The sequence below is a fragment of the Penicillium coprophilum genome (assembly GCF_028826855.1).
Source record: "Penicillium coprophilum strain IBT 35676 chromosome Unknown utg000007l_segment0_segment0, whole genome shotgun sequence".
Taxonomy (NCBI): domain Eukaryota; kingdom Fungi; phylum Ascomycota; class Eurotiomycetes; order Eurotiales; family Aspergillaceae; genus Penicillium; species Penicillium coprophilum.
This window is the reverse complement of record NW_026622726.1, coordinates 161,223-176,027: the sequence shown is the minus strand read 5'-3', so window position 1 is coordinate 176,027 and position 14,805 is coordinate 161,223. Positions and strand designations below refer to the sequence as shown.

At 54.9% G+C, this 14,805-nt stretch overlaps 5 protein-coding genes across 5 annotated transcripts; 2 read left to right on the top strand and 3 right to left on the bottom strand.

Annotated features, from left to right (window-relative positions):
- Positions 1 to 171: 171 nt before the first annotated feature.
- N7500_010653 (type I polyketide synthase) lies at positions 172 to 7,672 on the bottom strand (the record flags this gene model as incomplete). The annotated part of the gene is made up of 6 exons (XM_056681791.1): positions 172 to 1,899; positions 1,955 to 4,346; positions 4,379 to 6,586; positions 6,647 to 6,955; positions 7,010 to 7,104; positions 7,187 to 7,672. The coding sequence occupies 6 exons, from the start codon at positions 7,670 to 7,672 to the stop codon at positions 172 to 174; spliced, it is 7,218 nt and encodes a 2,405-aa protein (XP_056527200.1).
- An 800-nt stretch (positions 7,673 to 8,472) lies between these two features.
- On the bottom strand, positions 8,473 to 9,159 carry N7500_010652 (cupin domain-containing protein; the record flags this gene model as incomplete). The annotated part of the gene is made up of 3 exons (XM_056681790.1): positions 8,473 to 8,639; positions 8,689 to 8,860; positions 8,917 to 9,159. 3 exons carry the CDS (start codon positions 9,157 to 9,159, stop codon positions 8,473 to 8,475), a joined length of 582 nt encoding a protein of 193 aa, XP_056527199.1.
- Positions 9,160 to 9,461: 302 nt separating this feature from the next.
- N7500_010651 (cytochrome P450) lies at positions 9,462 to 11,234 on the top strand (the record flags this gene model as incomplete). The annotated part of the gene is made up of 4 exons (XM_056681789.1): positions 9,462 to 9,555; positions 9,613 to 9,676; positions 9,755 to 10,134; positions 10,186 to 11,234. The coding sequence occupies 4 exons, from the start codon at positions 9,462 to 9,464 to the stop codon at positions 11,232 to 11,234; spliced, it is 1,587 nt and encodes a 528-aa protein (XP_056527198.1).
- Positions 11,235 to 12,070: 836 nt separating this feature from the next.
- N7500_010650 (uncharacterized protein) lies at positions 12,071 to 13,048 on the top strand (the record flags this gene model as incomplete). The annotated part of the gene is made up of 1 exon (XM_056681788.1): positions 12,071 to 13,048. The coding sequence occupies one exon, from the start codon at positions 12,071 to 12,073 to the stop codon at positions 13,046 to 13,048; it is 978 nt and encodes a 325-aa protein (XP_056527197.1).
- An 813-nt stretch (positions 13,049 to 13,861) lies between these two features.
- Positions 13,862 to 14,786, bottom strand: N7500_010649 (SDR family NAD(P)-dependent oxidoreductase; the record flags this gene model as incomplete). The annotated part of the gene is made up of 4 exons (XM_056681787.1): positions 13,862 to 13,896; positions 13,982 to 14,107; positions 14,166 to 14,689; positions 14,740 to 14,786. The coding sequence occupies 4 exons, from the start codon at positions 14,784 to 14,786 to the stop codon at positions 13,862 to 13,864; spliced, it is 732 nt and encodes a 243-aa protein (XP_056527196.1).
- Positions 14,787 to 14,805: the final 19 nt, after the last annotated feature.

Genomic DNA, 14,805 nt, shown 5'->3' with positions numbered 1-14,805 from the left:
TTAAACAGGTGATTTTCAGGGGCACAAATATGAATATGATGAATATTGAAAATGCAGAGATTTACTATGTTGTACGTAAATTTTAATTGGAGGGAAATCCATGATGAATAGGGGTTATCGTAGACAATCCACTAATCGCGGTGGCACTGTACCAAGATCAATACCTTCAACCTAGTCAGCCCCCGTCTGCAAATTCACCACAGCCAAATCCCTCAGCGACTCCAGCGTACAAGCAGTCCCCAACAACATGACTAACGGCACATCAACAGACAGACTCTGGTAAAACCAGGTCCGAAATTCCGCCCCAATCATACTATCCATCCCATACTGCGACAGCGGCTTCCGCGTGTCCACATCGTCATACTTCAGCAACACCAAATTCCCGAATCGGCGCCGGATATGGGCTAGCACAGCCTCCGTTAGCGACTCCCCAGCTTGCATCAAGGTGACTACTCCAGTCGGTAGTCCACCTGCATCAGCACCGGCCTGGTCTTGCGATCCGTCGTTCGCTCCGCCGTTGAACGAGTTGATCAGCAGCTTCGCGCGGGGATCTTCCAGCGCGGGATGGGATCCCTCGAAGCCCTTCCTACGGAGCTCTTTGAGCCCGGCGGCTTCTAGACCGGTCAGGAGGTGCGATGCTGCGAGGCTGTCGTAGGGATGGGAGATGCCCATTCTTGAACTCGACGAGATGGCCAAGTCAATGAGCTGGATGAGCTCGTCTGCATCGATGGTCTGGATCCCTCTCCGGAGAAGCAGGGCCTCAATCTCAGGGTTATCATGTAGATAGCCTACTTCGGAGATCATGCCGAGCCCAACTGCTACAGCGGGACATCCCTTACCTCGGAGGTGTCGTGCGAAGCGGTCGAGGAAGTGGTTGGCAGCGCAGTAGTTGCCCTCCGTCGCTGTCCCGACACTCCCAGAGACAGATGACGTAAGTAGGAAGAAGTCCAGAGATGAGATACCGTGCTTCTGGATGTTATCGTGCAGAAGCCATGTGCCATGCACCTTGGGGTCAATCCCCGTGTGCCAGAATTTGTTGGACATCACCGAGAACAGGGCTTCGTTGAGGCCCATTGCTGCTTGTACCACGCCCCCGATGGGACCCAGGGCCGCGGCAGCGAATGCGACTTTCTCGACGTCTAGCGCATGGCAGATATCGCCGCGGACCACCCGGCATTCAGCGCCGAGGCCTTCCAGGTCTTCAACCAGCTCGCGCGCCGTGGTCCTATCGGTGCCGGACCGGCCGAGGAAAGCAAATTTGCGCGCGCCGCGACTCGCCATCCACCGTGCAAGCGTGCGCCCTAGACCTCCAAAGCAGCCGACCATGATGTAGCTCTTGTCGGGGCTAAATCGTGATGCGTGTTTCAGCGGTTGCACCTGGATCGTGGAGTCTTCCTGCTCCAGGTTGATAGCGACTTTGCCCATACGACTCCGAGAGGAGAAGTAGCGGAACGCCTGGGTTGTCTCACTGATATCGAAGACCTTAAGCGGCTCGCTAGGCGTGATCTTCCCCTCGCGGTAAAGCGCCATGACTTCGCCCACAAGCTGCTTCCATATCGCGTGAAGGCCCTTGACCTCGGTGTAGTAGAGCTGGCTGAGGTCGACCGCCGTGAAGGTCGTATTGCGCAGGAATTGGTCCATCTGCAAGCGGCCGGCGGTTGTGAGGTCCATCTTGCCGATCTCGACAAAGCGGCCGAATGACGCGCAGCATTTCCAGCTTGCGTGCAGCTGGTCGCCTGTCAGTGAGTTGAGCACGACGTCGACGCCTTTTCCGGCTGTAGCGGCCAGAACCCCTTCGAGGAACGAGGAGTCGCGTGAGCTGAAGATATGCGAGGGTTTGAGGCCGAATTGGTCAATGAGATACTGCTTCTTCTCGTCACTGGAGACTGTGGTGAAGATCTGTAGGCTTGTTTAGCATGTATATAGAACCTGGAATAGAAATGGGTGATCTCACCTCGCCAGCGCCAGCATTTAAGGCTAGCTGGATGGCAGCGATCCCGACCCCCCCGGCCCCCGAATGAATCAAAATCGATTCCCCAGCCTGGAGATGGGCTCGATAATGCAGGCCATAGATCGCAGTCGCAAACACCACCGGCAAAGTCGCACAGACATCAAAGCTCTCTGTGTCCAAAAGCCGATGACAAGTCCACTCCGGCACCGTCCGATAAGTCTGGAAATGCCCGGGCGCCATCGAAACAATCCTATCCCCAACCCTGAACTCTGTCACCGCAGATCCAACATCCACCACCGTCCCCGCGAAATCCACCTGGCAGCTCGCGTCCGGCGTGTCCACCTGTCCAACCAGGACATAGTAGTCCTTCGCATTGAGCCCCATGGATGCAACCTTCACCCGCACCTCCGTAGGCGCCACCGCCAGCGGGGCCTCCTGCTCCTGGAAGTAAATACTGTCGAGCTGACCAGCCTGTTTCAGCGCCAGCCGCACGTCCGGTGCATGAGCTAACCGGACCGGCGTGGCCTGGAGACCCTGCCTGCGACGGAAGAGCGCGTTGACTCCCTCATCTGGCGTGAAGCGGCTCACGTGGACGCTGCCCATGTGCTGTGCAAACTCGAGGTCAGGAACCTTGCCTTGCTGGGCGATGACTGAGACCAGACGCTGCGCGGTGAAGAGGATGTGGTCGTGGTCTGTCCGGGCTGGGGCGTCGACGTCGTATGTATAAAATCTCAGCGACGGCTGCTCGAGCATCACGGCCCTGGACAGGCCAGACACGAGCGCGAAGTCGGGGTTGTCACCGTGGATGAGGTTGCCGCCGGTTACCCAGACTAGGGACGCTGCGTTGTCAGTGAGGATTTTCACGCGCGCCATGTCGTCGTCGGAGATGGTTGCTAGGAGTGGCGACTCTAGCTCGGAGAGGTTGAAGACTGTTGTTCCGCTAGAGACATGCTCTGGGGTGAGTTGGTGCAGCGGCACATGCAGCACCCATTGGCCTTGAATTGGGCGCAGTGCGTCGGCGAGGGCAGAACCGAGCGCTGTTTTGGCATCTCGCTCCACGATCAGGAATTTTGGTTTCTGCATTGGCGCTTGGTCTGATCGTGCCCGGGAAAAGAGAAGGGTGGATGGACTAGGGGACAAAGATATCGGCAGTGTAGATAAAGATTGAGAGGCTAGGAAGGGGCTCGCTGAGTCGGAGCTTGAGGCCAGGGCTAGGATTGACCCATGGGCTGCCAGTGCGTTGGTCAGTGTGTCAATGCCCTGGGCGACCTGCTCATCCAGACCCGGGATCAGGATGAGGTCGAATTTCTCGTCTCCTAGAGGCGTCGGTGTATCGGACCGCGCCCCTGTCTCAAAGTCAACAGGATCCCCGACTAATGTGCCGTCAGTGGTAAAGACAGCTGTGGTGTAGCTTCGCACACGCCGAAATTCACTTTGGAACGACAGCATCTCCAGAACGGCTGTGGTCAGCTCATGCGAGGCATTCCCAACCTCCAGAATGCGCAGATCCGGATCTTTGTGCCCTAGTAGGTCTAGCATCGCCCCCATCTTGAGGATCCCATCGTCAGAAACAGGGGAATGGGCCTCATCTGCAAACGCCTGTAGATGTCGCTGCGCAGCACTCGCCTCGATGAGCCCTAAACCGTAAATATCCGGCTTCCAGAGAACGCGGAGAACGGGATGGCGCGTGTCTTCAGGCTCGCTCTGTTTGAGAGAGTGGTATGGGGCCAGTCGGATTTGATTGACCTGTACCAACGTCTCTCCTGCCTCGTCGGACAGTTCCAGCCCTGCCTGGATGTATCCGAATCCCGTCCGCTCTACAACAGCATGCATCCGGCAGGTTTGGTCGATGGGTGCCTTGGCTGTGTGCACGATCGCTGAGACCAGCCTGGTTGGTACCTGGGCAAGCAACTCCTTCGGCCGTCCATTTGCGGCCGCGACGACTGCCAGTTGGATCATGCCATCTAGAGTAATGGGGTGAATAGGGTATACGGCGAAAGCGTCCTCGCCGAATGTTGTCAGGAGCGGCGCTGTGGCACTGGCACACGACCCCAATTTCATGCGTGGCGTGTGGAAGTCTGAAATCGTCTGGAAGGCAGGGCCGTAGTTCAATCCTTGCTTGACGAATCTCTCGTACCACGTCCGTCTAGCTGTCGCTTCAAGGCTGACGGTCGATGGCTGATACTTGGAAGTGAGGGCCGCCGTCTCTGTCTCTGTCTCGCGGTTGCGGATGGTGATGCTGCCCGCTGAATGCTGTGTCGTCGACCCATTGCGGTGTGTGGAGATCGCAAAGTCCCACCATATCGTCGAGCTTGCTGCGTTGGTGATTGTGGACCGATGGATCGACGTGAAGAGCTCTGTCGGCGGTGCAGCCTCACCCTCCAGAACCAGGGCGCTCGTGATCGTGACGTTCGAGAACTCAAACACGGGGCCCGCGGCCAGGGGGTATCCGTCGCCCGCATAACAGCCTCCATAGCCATAGCCAAATACCCAGCGCCGGGGAAAACCACAGTCTCTCCAAGCCGATGGTCCTCAAGCCACGGCACATCCTCGAGCCTCAGCACATTGCGGTAGATAATATCACGCCCATTGCCGCCCGGCATGAGATTGCCCAGAAGCTCATGGCGCGGATGCTTACGCTTCCGGAACTCCAGACTGGCCCTTGTCTCATGCCACAGGGGCTCGCCGTATGTAAACCGGTACTTCGGGAGATCCGTCAACACCCGACATGGGACCGGGGCCTTGGACGCGCCTTTTTGCAGACCATGAACTCGCGTCCAGTTGATGTCATATCCCTTTAGCCAGAGGTTGCCCGCGAAGCTCAACACGCTCTGCACGGCATTGATATTTCTCTTGATCGGCGCTGCATACTGCACTTCTGTCTCGGGGGGCCCGTTCGCCATCGCAGCTAGCGTCTGTTTGATCGGGAGCTCCATCGTTGAGTGCGGCCCCAGTTCGATAAAGCAGTAGGGCCCCATCTCTTCGTACATTTTCTCAATTGCGTGCGCAAACCTTACCTGTCCTTCCAGGTTCTGGCGCCAGTAGCTCGGCGAAAACCCGGACAGCTTGACCTGCCCAGTTACAGAGGACATGAATAATGGGCCCTGGGGCTGGCGACTGGCGACGTCCAGTTGAGGCAGCAATTGCTCCAGGAGAGTTTGGTATTCCTCCCCCACGCTGAGCATATGGTGGGAGTGATAAGCCTGTCCCCCTGTTTTCAGCACCCGCGCGAAGGTCCCGTTCTCTTTCATGATGGCAGAGAGACTTTCCACTGCCGGTCTGTCCCCTGAGACAGTGACCCCGCCGGGGGAGTTGACGCACGCAACGCGTACCTGGTCGGTCATCCCGGCGTCGGAGATTGCCTGGGCTGTGTCTTCCTCGGATAGACCGACGGCCATCATGGCCCCATCGCGAGTGGACCTGGTGACGCAGTATCCGCGGTAGTAAGCAATAGCAATAGCCTCTGCAGCGGATAGATACCCAGCAGCGAACGCAGCCGCGATCTCACCGGAAGAATGGCCGACTGTGGCGGCGGGGACGATACCCCACGAAGACAGTAGTTGGATCAGCGCAACCTGGATCGCCGTACAGCAGGGCTGAGATAGTTGCGGGAGGTGGATGCGCGTGTTGCTGTCGCTGTCCCCGTCGGCGAGGATAACTTCCCTGAGGGACCACGACGGGCCGTGTTGGAGGGCCTTCAGCACCATGTCCATCTCAGCGATAGCGTCTCGGAAGACGGGGAAGTCTGAGAAGAGCTCACGGCACATGCCGGGCCATTGCGAGCCTTGTCCCGTGAAGACAAAGGCGAAAGGTGTAGACGCCTTTGTAGAAACGGGGCTGCTCGCCGTGACGAAGGACCCTGTCAAGAACGAGCTCGCAATGTCTTCTGAGCGTGGCGCAACTAGAAACCCTCTCATTGGCAGCTGAGAGCGTCGAGAGGCGAGGGTATGTGCGAGGTCTAGAATATTGGTTGTGCCATAGTCGAAGTGCGCGAAGTCGGCAACGCGGGCTTCGAGGGACGCTGCAGTTGAGGCCGAGAGAGGGAGCACAACCGCGGACAGTGATGAAGCTCTCAAACTCAGTGCAGCTGATCTCTCGGGCGCTTCCTCGAGAATAACATGGGCGTTGGCGCCACCGTAGCCAAACGAGTTGATTCCTATATCATTGTTGCCATGGTCAGAATTCTTCTCTCTGGTGGCTATGATGGCACGGTACTTACCAATGCGCCTAACACGAGGCGAAAGATCCGGCCAAGCAGTCAACTCAGTCGGAATGACGATGTGACGCTCCTCCGCCTTCAACTTAGGGTTGATATCCCTAACCCCGTAGCTCCCCGGGATCAGGCCATGTTCCAGAATCATCGTCCCCTTGATCACACTAGAGATACCGCTTGCCGCCTCCGAATGGCCAACATTGCTCTTGACCGACCCGATGAGGAGCGGGTGGTTCGGCGTGCGTGGGAAGACCCGTGCGAGGGCATCAACCTCAATTGCATCCCCGACTTTAGTCCCTGTACCGTGACATTCGATATAATTAATCTCGTTGGGCAAAACACTGCCCCGCGCCATGGCTTTTCGGATTACCGACTCTTGCCCGTCTGCGCTGGGTAGACTGATTCCGGGCGTTCGACCGTTACTATAGGCACGTTTAGTATACTTCCAATAATATTTCAAGCAGGGAAATTGAGTTTCATACGCATTGATCGCAGAGCCACGCACAACACTACGAATTGGATCACCATCACGAAGCGCATCCTTAAGTCTTTTCACGTAGAGCGCGCCGATGCCGTCCGCCCGTCCGTATCCGTCGGCAGCGGAATCAAAGGTATGGCAGGTCGAGGACGGAGACAGAACACCGAGTTTTCCGGTTGCTATGTGCTGCTCTGCGGATTGAATGAGGTTTGCGCCGGCGACGATGGCTGCGTCGCATTCGTAGTTCTGTAGGGCGGCGCACGCGGTGTGTAGACAGTATAGCGATGATGAACAGGCTGTGTCGATGACTAGGCTGTGGGTTTACTTAGTCAACAGCTGCGCAAAGGAGGTGGATAGAAATATATACCTTGGTCCTTGGAGATTGAAGACGTGGCTGATCCGATTGCCCAGGAGGGTTGTTCCTAACCCTGTACCTGAGTAGCGGCTCAGGCTGGGCGCAGACTGTGTGAGAATCAAGTAATATAGAAATAGACAGACATAGGAAAGCGATATCATACAAGTCAGGATCTCTCAACTGCATCACCATATAGTCAACGGTAAAGTTCCCAACATAACACCCCGTATTAGATCCAGAAGCCTGGTCCAAGGGAATTCCAGCGTCTTCAAGACATTCGTAAACAACCTCGAGCAGCTTTCTCTGCTGCGGGTCCATGTGGGTTGCCTCGAGATTGTTAATACCAAAAAACCCGTTCTCGAACTCGCGGATATCTTCATTGAGGAAATATCCACCCTCGGTCATCATACTTCCAGGGCGATCCTGCCCCTTTGGGTGGTAGAATGCCTCGACATTAAATCGAGACGAGGGGGCTTTGCATTGCGCTGTTCGTCCTGTAGAAAGCAGGTCCCAGAATGCGCGGGGGTTTGTGGCTTCTCCAGGGAGACGACAGGCAATTCCACAGATGGCAATGGGCTCGGATGGGAAGTCAGAGGAAACATCACTCGGCGCCGGCGAGCTGCTGAACGAGCGATTAGTAGTAGGGCTATCCGACTTCAGGATCGCGGGAGACATGATGATAGTGATTGATCAGCGATATGGGTAGGTAGATAAGGCACTGAGTTGAGGGTGTGTTCTTCGTCCGCTAGATACAGGGTCAGGGTTTAGGGACCTCGGTATATTTAGAGATACTGACGCCGGCGATTAATCCCTGTATATGCAGGGAATCTATCGGCGAGAGCGTTGCCGGGTAGTCGGGCATGGCGGTCATCCTCTTTCCAGTTCTTATACCTCGCGTGGCCGAGGGGGCCAATCCGGTTATGCAAGTGCGTCGTGGGCGAGTGCGTAGTGCACGCAACCAGAACCCAAACCCAATGATTCGGTTTCTAGTGTATCATATTGAGCGTGCCAAAAGGCTTTATCAAGTTGTGTATGGAAAAATTGTCAATCGTTGACTACCGCGTACTTAGCTGCTCCCCTGCCCATTCCGGTGCTCGCTCTGTTTCTAGTGGTTCCACCGTGGTCGATATTTGAGGGCCGCAGTTTTCACTCGGTAAATGGTAAGATAATCAGGGCCTCTCTCGTCATCTACGGGCCAGGGAGTCAATTGTCTCTGTATTCCCGGGCAAGGTGGTCCCCGTCGTCCCGGTTGGCCTGTCCGTTTGGGGATAACCGCAGCCAACCTCTAGTTCTGGTTGAAGGAGGACTAGCCATTGCATGGGGTGAAGGACTGCTGGCTACTTGTCAATCTACCGTACGCGGATTATGAACAAGTCATACGGCCTCTAGAGGGAACTTGGATTATTTCAGGTCGGAGTGCTGCCTATGCTTGACTAGAAACAATGGACTTCCGACTTCTCACTAGTATACGGTACTTATTTCCCAGTATTTGCGTAGTCCTTCTCCAGAATGCCCAGATATTCGGTGATCGATTCGCCGTTGACCTGGACCGGCTTCACGTCCAGCAAGATGAACAGCATCCTCCCCGGCTTCTCTTCATCCAGATTCTTCCACTTGTGCATGCAGCCCCTGTTAACACCTTCTCGAATGCGTTTGTTAGTGATGTTAAGACAAGGGTAGGTCAGCCATACTAGTATCACCAGGTAACATGATTCTCTTCTCCCCACTATCAAGCGAAAGCTCGAACTTCCCCTCAATCACGACCCCGTAATCAATCGAAAGCGCACGGTGGATTGGCGATTCCACCCCAGGAGCGAAATCAATCAGACGAGCGACGCTGCCGTTAGGAACATGGATTGCAGGCTGTGTTGGTAGTGTCAGCAAGCAATGGGCAGCAAGGGTCAAAAGGACCAGCATACCTCATGGTCTCGCGCATAGACAAGGTCCAGGTCATCGTTCATATCTACAGGGTTCTCGGCGGTGCTGTAGATAATGTTTGCCACAGCCAGACCTTCGACCATGACTCGGTGGTGATCGCCGTCGTCATCAACGACAAACACGCCTTCACCTTCTTTGTTGTGTGAGGTGATGAAGCGCCGGGCGTGGCGGAGACCCTCGGCGGGGAAACTGGTGATGGGTCCTTTGGTATCGGGCTCAGACATATTTCGTTTTTTGGCGGCTTTGGGTGGGTGTTGGATGAGCTGTGGTGGTGCCGTGGGCGCACTCCGTTATTAACTAGTACCGTACCCCGGGGCCTTCGGTGGCTTGCCAACTTGGCATCGATGACCGTGGGATAGCACCGAAGTGCCCGTTTTCCCGACTATTTCCTGTTCCCTTCGCCGAGTGATGCTACTCTCAGGATCTAAGTATACAACACTCTGCAGCAGCCAGGGTGCCATTGAGACACACTTCAACGTTCCGAGCCCGTTCCTATTGAGTCTAACCCGTTTCTCTCGAGTGAATCATGAGTTTTGTTCCACTGGTCGGCTGGCTCGTCGCCGCTACAGTGCTATGGCTTGCTGCTGCGGCGATTTCTTCCAGAGCTCGCCTGTCCGGAGGTGAGCAAACTTGACTTTGGTTTTTTTTCGACTAGTTAACGCCCTAATCCGTTGCAGGACCCCCTACACTTCCCTTTATTGGGAATATGCATCAGCTCCCTCGAGCTGGGATACACCTACAGTAAGAACGAGCACAATCAAAACATTCACTGACATACAAACGTAGATGCGAGGCTAACATCCAACCACTAACCCCTAGCTTTACCAAATGGGCTAAAAAATACGGCGCCATCTTACCGATCAAGATCGGCCGGGGGACCATGGTCGTCCTCTCCTCACCCCATGACGCCGTCCAAATCCTTGACAGGCAAGCGGCATATACAAGCCACCGCCCACCATCGTATATCCTCGGAGAGCTCGTCTTCAAAGGGGACCACCCCATGTTCATGGACGCAGACGAGCGGTGGAAACTCCGCCGCAAGCTCTACTTCCAGCTCGTCAACGAGGCCCGGTGCAACGCCGAACACCTCGGTCTCATTGAGGCCGAAGCAACGCAGCTGCTCCTTGATATCTGTCTCGAGCCGGAGTCACTGATGTACCACCCTGGTCGGTATAGCAATAGTATTATCATGAGTTTGGGTGAGTTTGTCCATGTACACCCCGTTTGGACAAGAATATAACGCTGTTTAGTCTTCGGCATCCGCACGCCCAGATACGACACCCCCCATTATCTCGAGCTCCAGCGGGTTGTTACTGAGATGAGTGGTCTCGGTGAAATCGGCGCCAGTCCGCCAGTTGACTGGCTGCCGGTGCTCAAGTACGTCCCCGAGCGATTCTGGGGCAATTGGCGGACTCGCGCTGCGAGTCTCCGGAAACGTATTCTCGACTTGCACGCGCCGCTCGTGGAGCGTGTGATTGAACGGCGCAGGAATGAAATCGGGCATCACGGCTCGTTCATCGATGGCGTGCTCGATCAACAGGATAAACTACAGCTCGCAAAGACGGAGATTGAAATCATGTGTGGAAATCTGCTGGAGGGGGGCACGGACACGATGGCCACGACGCTTCTGGTCTTCTGCCAGGCTATGGCTACTAATCCGCACGTCCAGGAGGAGGCCCAGCGAGAGATGGACGCGGTCGTGTCCGATACCGAGATGCCATGCTGGAACCACCGCGAGAAACTGCCCTACATCACTATGATCACCAAGGAGCTCCTGCGCTGGCGACCCCCAGCACCAGAGTCCTTCCCTCATGCTCTCGCCAAAGACGCCGAAATCGGGGGCACAAGATTCCCCAAAGCCACGGCCCTCATCATCAATATCTGGGGCATCCACCACGACGCGAAGACCTATATCAACCCGTCGACATTCGACCCCAGCCGCTTCGCCCACCAGCCCCATCCGGCATCTGTCTACGCAAACTCCCAGGACGCCAGCAAGCGCGACCACTTTGGCTACGGTATCGGGCGGCGCATCTGCCCCGGCATCCATCTCGCCGAACGCGCCCTCTTCGTTGCGGTTGCGAGGATGGTCTGGGGTCTTACGATCCGGCTGCAGAAGGATGAGCATGGTGATCCGATTCCGCTGGATGTGAGCCCGGAGACGGCGTACTCAGAAGGCTTTTTGAATCAGTGTCGGCCGTTTAAGGTGGATGTGAGCCCACGGTCGGAGGGGAGGAAGGATGTTATTCTGACGGCTAAGGCTACGGCTGACTTCGATGTCTTTGCGAAATATTCGTAGTTATACAATGTTATGCATTCTGTGAGTTCTGGGGTTGGTCATGGGTGTGCGCTTCAACTCAGAATTATCAGGACCCAGGACGGAGAAAAACATGTTCACATTGTTTACTCTTGCTTCGTCAGGATCCCACATAAATTGCCAGGAAATAGGGACCCAAAAATGCAGAGACATTGATATTTTCCTGAGGCATCCATACGGTGTCTCAACGAGAAATACACCAGTTACTCTTACCAAGGAGGTGTGCGGCTTTTTTGGCCTAGTGGTAAAGTTGTGGTGTAAAGTGCTTTGACATAGGGACCAAAGCCCCTGATTTCAATATTATCGGGAAAAGGAATATTTAAAAAAAAGCAATTAATAGATGAATCGCGTACTTTTGTCGACGTACAAGGATGTAGACATGGACTCGCAATGGCCGAAGATTGTTCGTGGCTGGTATCCTGAGCAGAGGGTTGGATGCCCGGCCATGGGCGCATATAATCTTTCAGCCCTCATCTTTCACTTTCTTTCACTTTCTTTCAACCGGATAGATAAGCTTGCCGCTTCGGGCAGCTATGTTCAGGCTCACTGTGTATTGGCTGCTTTTCAGCGAAGGCTTGGTAAGCTGCCTTGATGAGCGCTTGGAAGGTTGCTTCTACGGGGATGTAGCCCGGGAACTGCTGCATCCCCGGCGATGATTCAGTATTCTCCTATTCCCCTATTCCGCCTGAGACCTGCGTCTTCGCTTCTTTCTCACTCTCTCTCTCTTGCCCTGTTCCACGGCCTGTCTCGCAACCGCTCCAGTATACATCAATCGATCACTCTCTATTTCACTGTCATAGTCACTATCATCGTTCACCATGTCCGGCTCCATCCTTGTTACCGGCGGCACCGCCGGTCTAGGCTTTCACTGCGCCGTCGCTCTCGCACGCCAATACCCCAACCACCAGATCACCGTCGCCTCCCGCAGTGACACCCAAGATGCCGCAGGTACCATAAACCGCATGACTGGGCAAAAGAACGTGCAGTACCTGCCCCTCGACCTCTCCAGTCTATCTCAAGTCCGGCTCTTTGTCAAGAAATGGACCGAAGCCAATCAACCGCCCATCACGCACCTGCTCTTCAATGCAGGACTCCAGTTCCCCCGCGAAGTTAGCTACACGGACGATGGCTATGAAAAAACCTTTGCGGTTAATCATCTTGGTCATGCCCTTCTCTTCTCTCTCCTGATCCCGCATCTCGCCCAGACAGCTCGGATCATCGCTACAGCTAGCGGGACTCATGACCCCGCGCAGAAAACAGGTATGCCTGACGCGAAGTACACCTCGGCCGAGGAACTCGCTCGTCCGACGGGCCAGGCACTTAACAACGAGGGTCGCCAGCGCTACACGACCAGCAAGCTGCTAAACGTACTCTGGACATATGCGCTCGAGCGTCGCCTCGCCGATCTCCGCAGCGACCCTAATCAACCACGGAACTGGACCGTCGCTGCCTTTGACCCGGGTTTGGTCCCCGGCACCGGCCTCGCTCGTGATGCGGGCGGATTGATGAAGTTCATGTGGCTGCGTGTTCTCCCAAAGCTTCTTCCTTTGCTGAGGGCTCTGGTGTCGCCGAATATCCATTCTGCCGAGGAGTCCGGGCAGAGCCTCGCTTGGCTGGCGGCGGATGCACAGGTGGCTGCGAAGAGTGGGCTGTACTATGAGGGGCGCAAGGAGATTAAGTCTAGTACGGAGAGTTATGAGGAGAAGAAGCAGGAGGATCTGTGGGAGTGGACTGTGAAGCATATTGCTGAGGGGCCTGAGGACGTTGCGTTGTTTGAGTTGAAGAGTTTGGCTTGAGGTTCCTTTTCCCTTGCCTTTGCCTGCCTTACCTGCCTGACCTGTGCCTTGCCTGTGCTTCACCTGTGGGTGAGGGCATATTGATACCTAGTTATTCGTTGTTTTGATTTATAATATAGTAATATCAATCAGCTAGAAGAAAGACTTGACTGACCACATGATTAAGCAGTATATTAAACTGTTTCTTCCTGTCGGAGCATACAGACCGGCATACCGGGGATTTCATTAATCCATGCTGTTCAGTAATTTTAAATTAGTAATCCGCAGCCCATAGGTATACAGCGGCGTTTCATGAGTATTTGCACCCCAGTACTACCAAATTTTTCAGGCCACCTTCCTTTCTGCTTGTTAATACTTTATTGAACGCGTTAAGTAATAAGTAGTAAGTAGAAGGCTTACATACACGCTTATATATATGTATGGTAGGAGCTCCAGTATGCAGGCTACAATAGAAGAGAGCACATGAAAAGCATTAGGAATTACTGGGGTGCAAATACTCATGAAATATGACTGTAAATAGCGAGGAAAGCGGATACTGCAATACAGAAATTTAGAGTAATTAATTTTTCAGAATGTTCACATTGTTTGGTGTTAATTGGGCCTAATTGGCCTCCATTGTGGGCTTAGTGGGCTCGGGTCCGGGCCCAAAGCCCAGACCATTTGCGGATTGGGCTGGGCTGGGCTATGGGCTTTGTGGGCTTTGCGGAAGGCTAATCCTAACGGCCGTGGAGAATTCGGCTTAGGTGGCTAACAGACCCATTGCATTGTGGACCTTGGCGAGCCACAACTTTACGCTTGCGCAGAGCGAGTAAATCAAGTCTGCAGCTGCAGTGTTGTGCCACCATCCACTATCCACCCAACGCCGGTAACATAGCTCGCCCCGCGACTCGTCATAAACAAAACAACGTCCGCAATCTCTTCCGTCTGTGCCACCCTGGACATCGGAATATTGTTCAGCGTGCTTTCCGGGGAGACCGCCGGCGGCGCTGAGCATCGGCGTGTCCACCCAGCCAGGGCAAATTGCATTGATGCGGATTTTATACGGTGCGCTGTCCAGCGCTACACACAATCAAATCAATGTCCCATTTTCCATCTTAAGTGGATTAGCGCCACTTACCAGCATTTCTCGTTAGACCCAACACTGCATGCTTGGCAGTGGTGTAAGGCAGGATCCCAGGGACGGGGATGTACGAGTTGCAGGAGCCCACGTTGAGGATAACGCCCCTTCCCACCTCGCGCTCCCGGCCCCTTTCCATCGTGGTTGCGAGGGTTTGGCCTCTCATGACCTTCGTCACTGCGCGGACACAGTTGAATGTGCCCACCACATTCACCTGCCAAAAGCGGTTCATTTCGTCCAGGCTCACCTCGTCAACGGGGCGGTGTTGCTGGATGCCGATGCCGGCGCTGTGGACGCTATAGTCGATGCGGCCAAAAGTCTCTACCGCAGTGTGCACCATGCTCTCGACGCTTTCTGTATCGGTCACATCAACTGCAATGGCTAGTGATATATAGCGCGAGTTCGTGGCTCGTGAATCGCATTCGCGCGCGGTCTCGAGTGCAGCATTGTAGTTCAGATCAGCTATGACGATTCCTCGGGCGCCTTCAGCGGCGTATGCGAGTGCGCATGCTTTGCCGATTCCACTGCCTGGTGGTCGACATCAGATTCTGTCGTTTTGAGTCATCATGGATACTTGCCTGCACCGGTGACAATCGCCACGCCATCGATTTGGTATCCCATGTTGACTGTTGACTTTTAA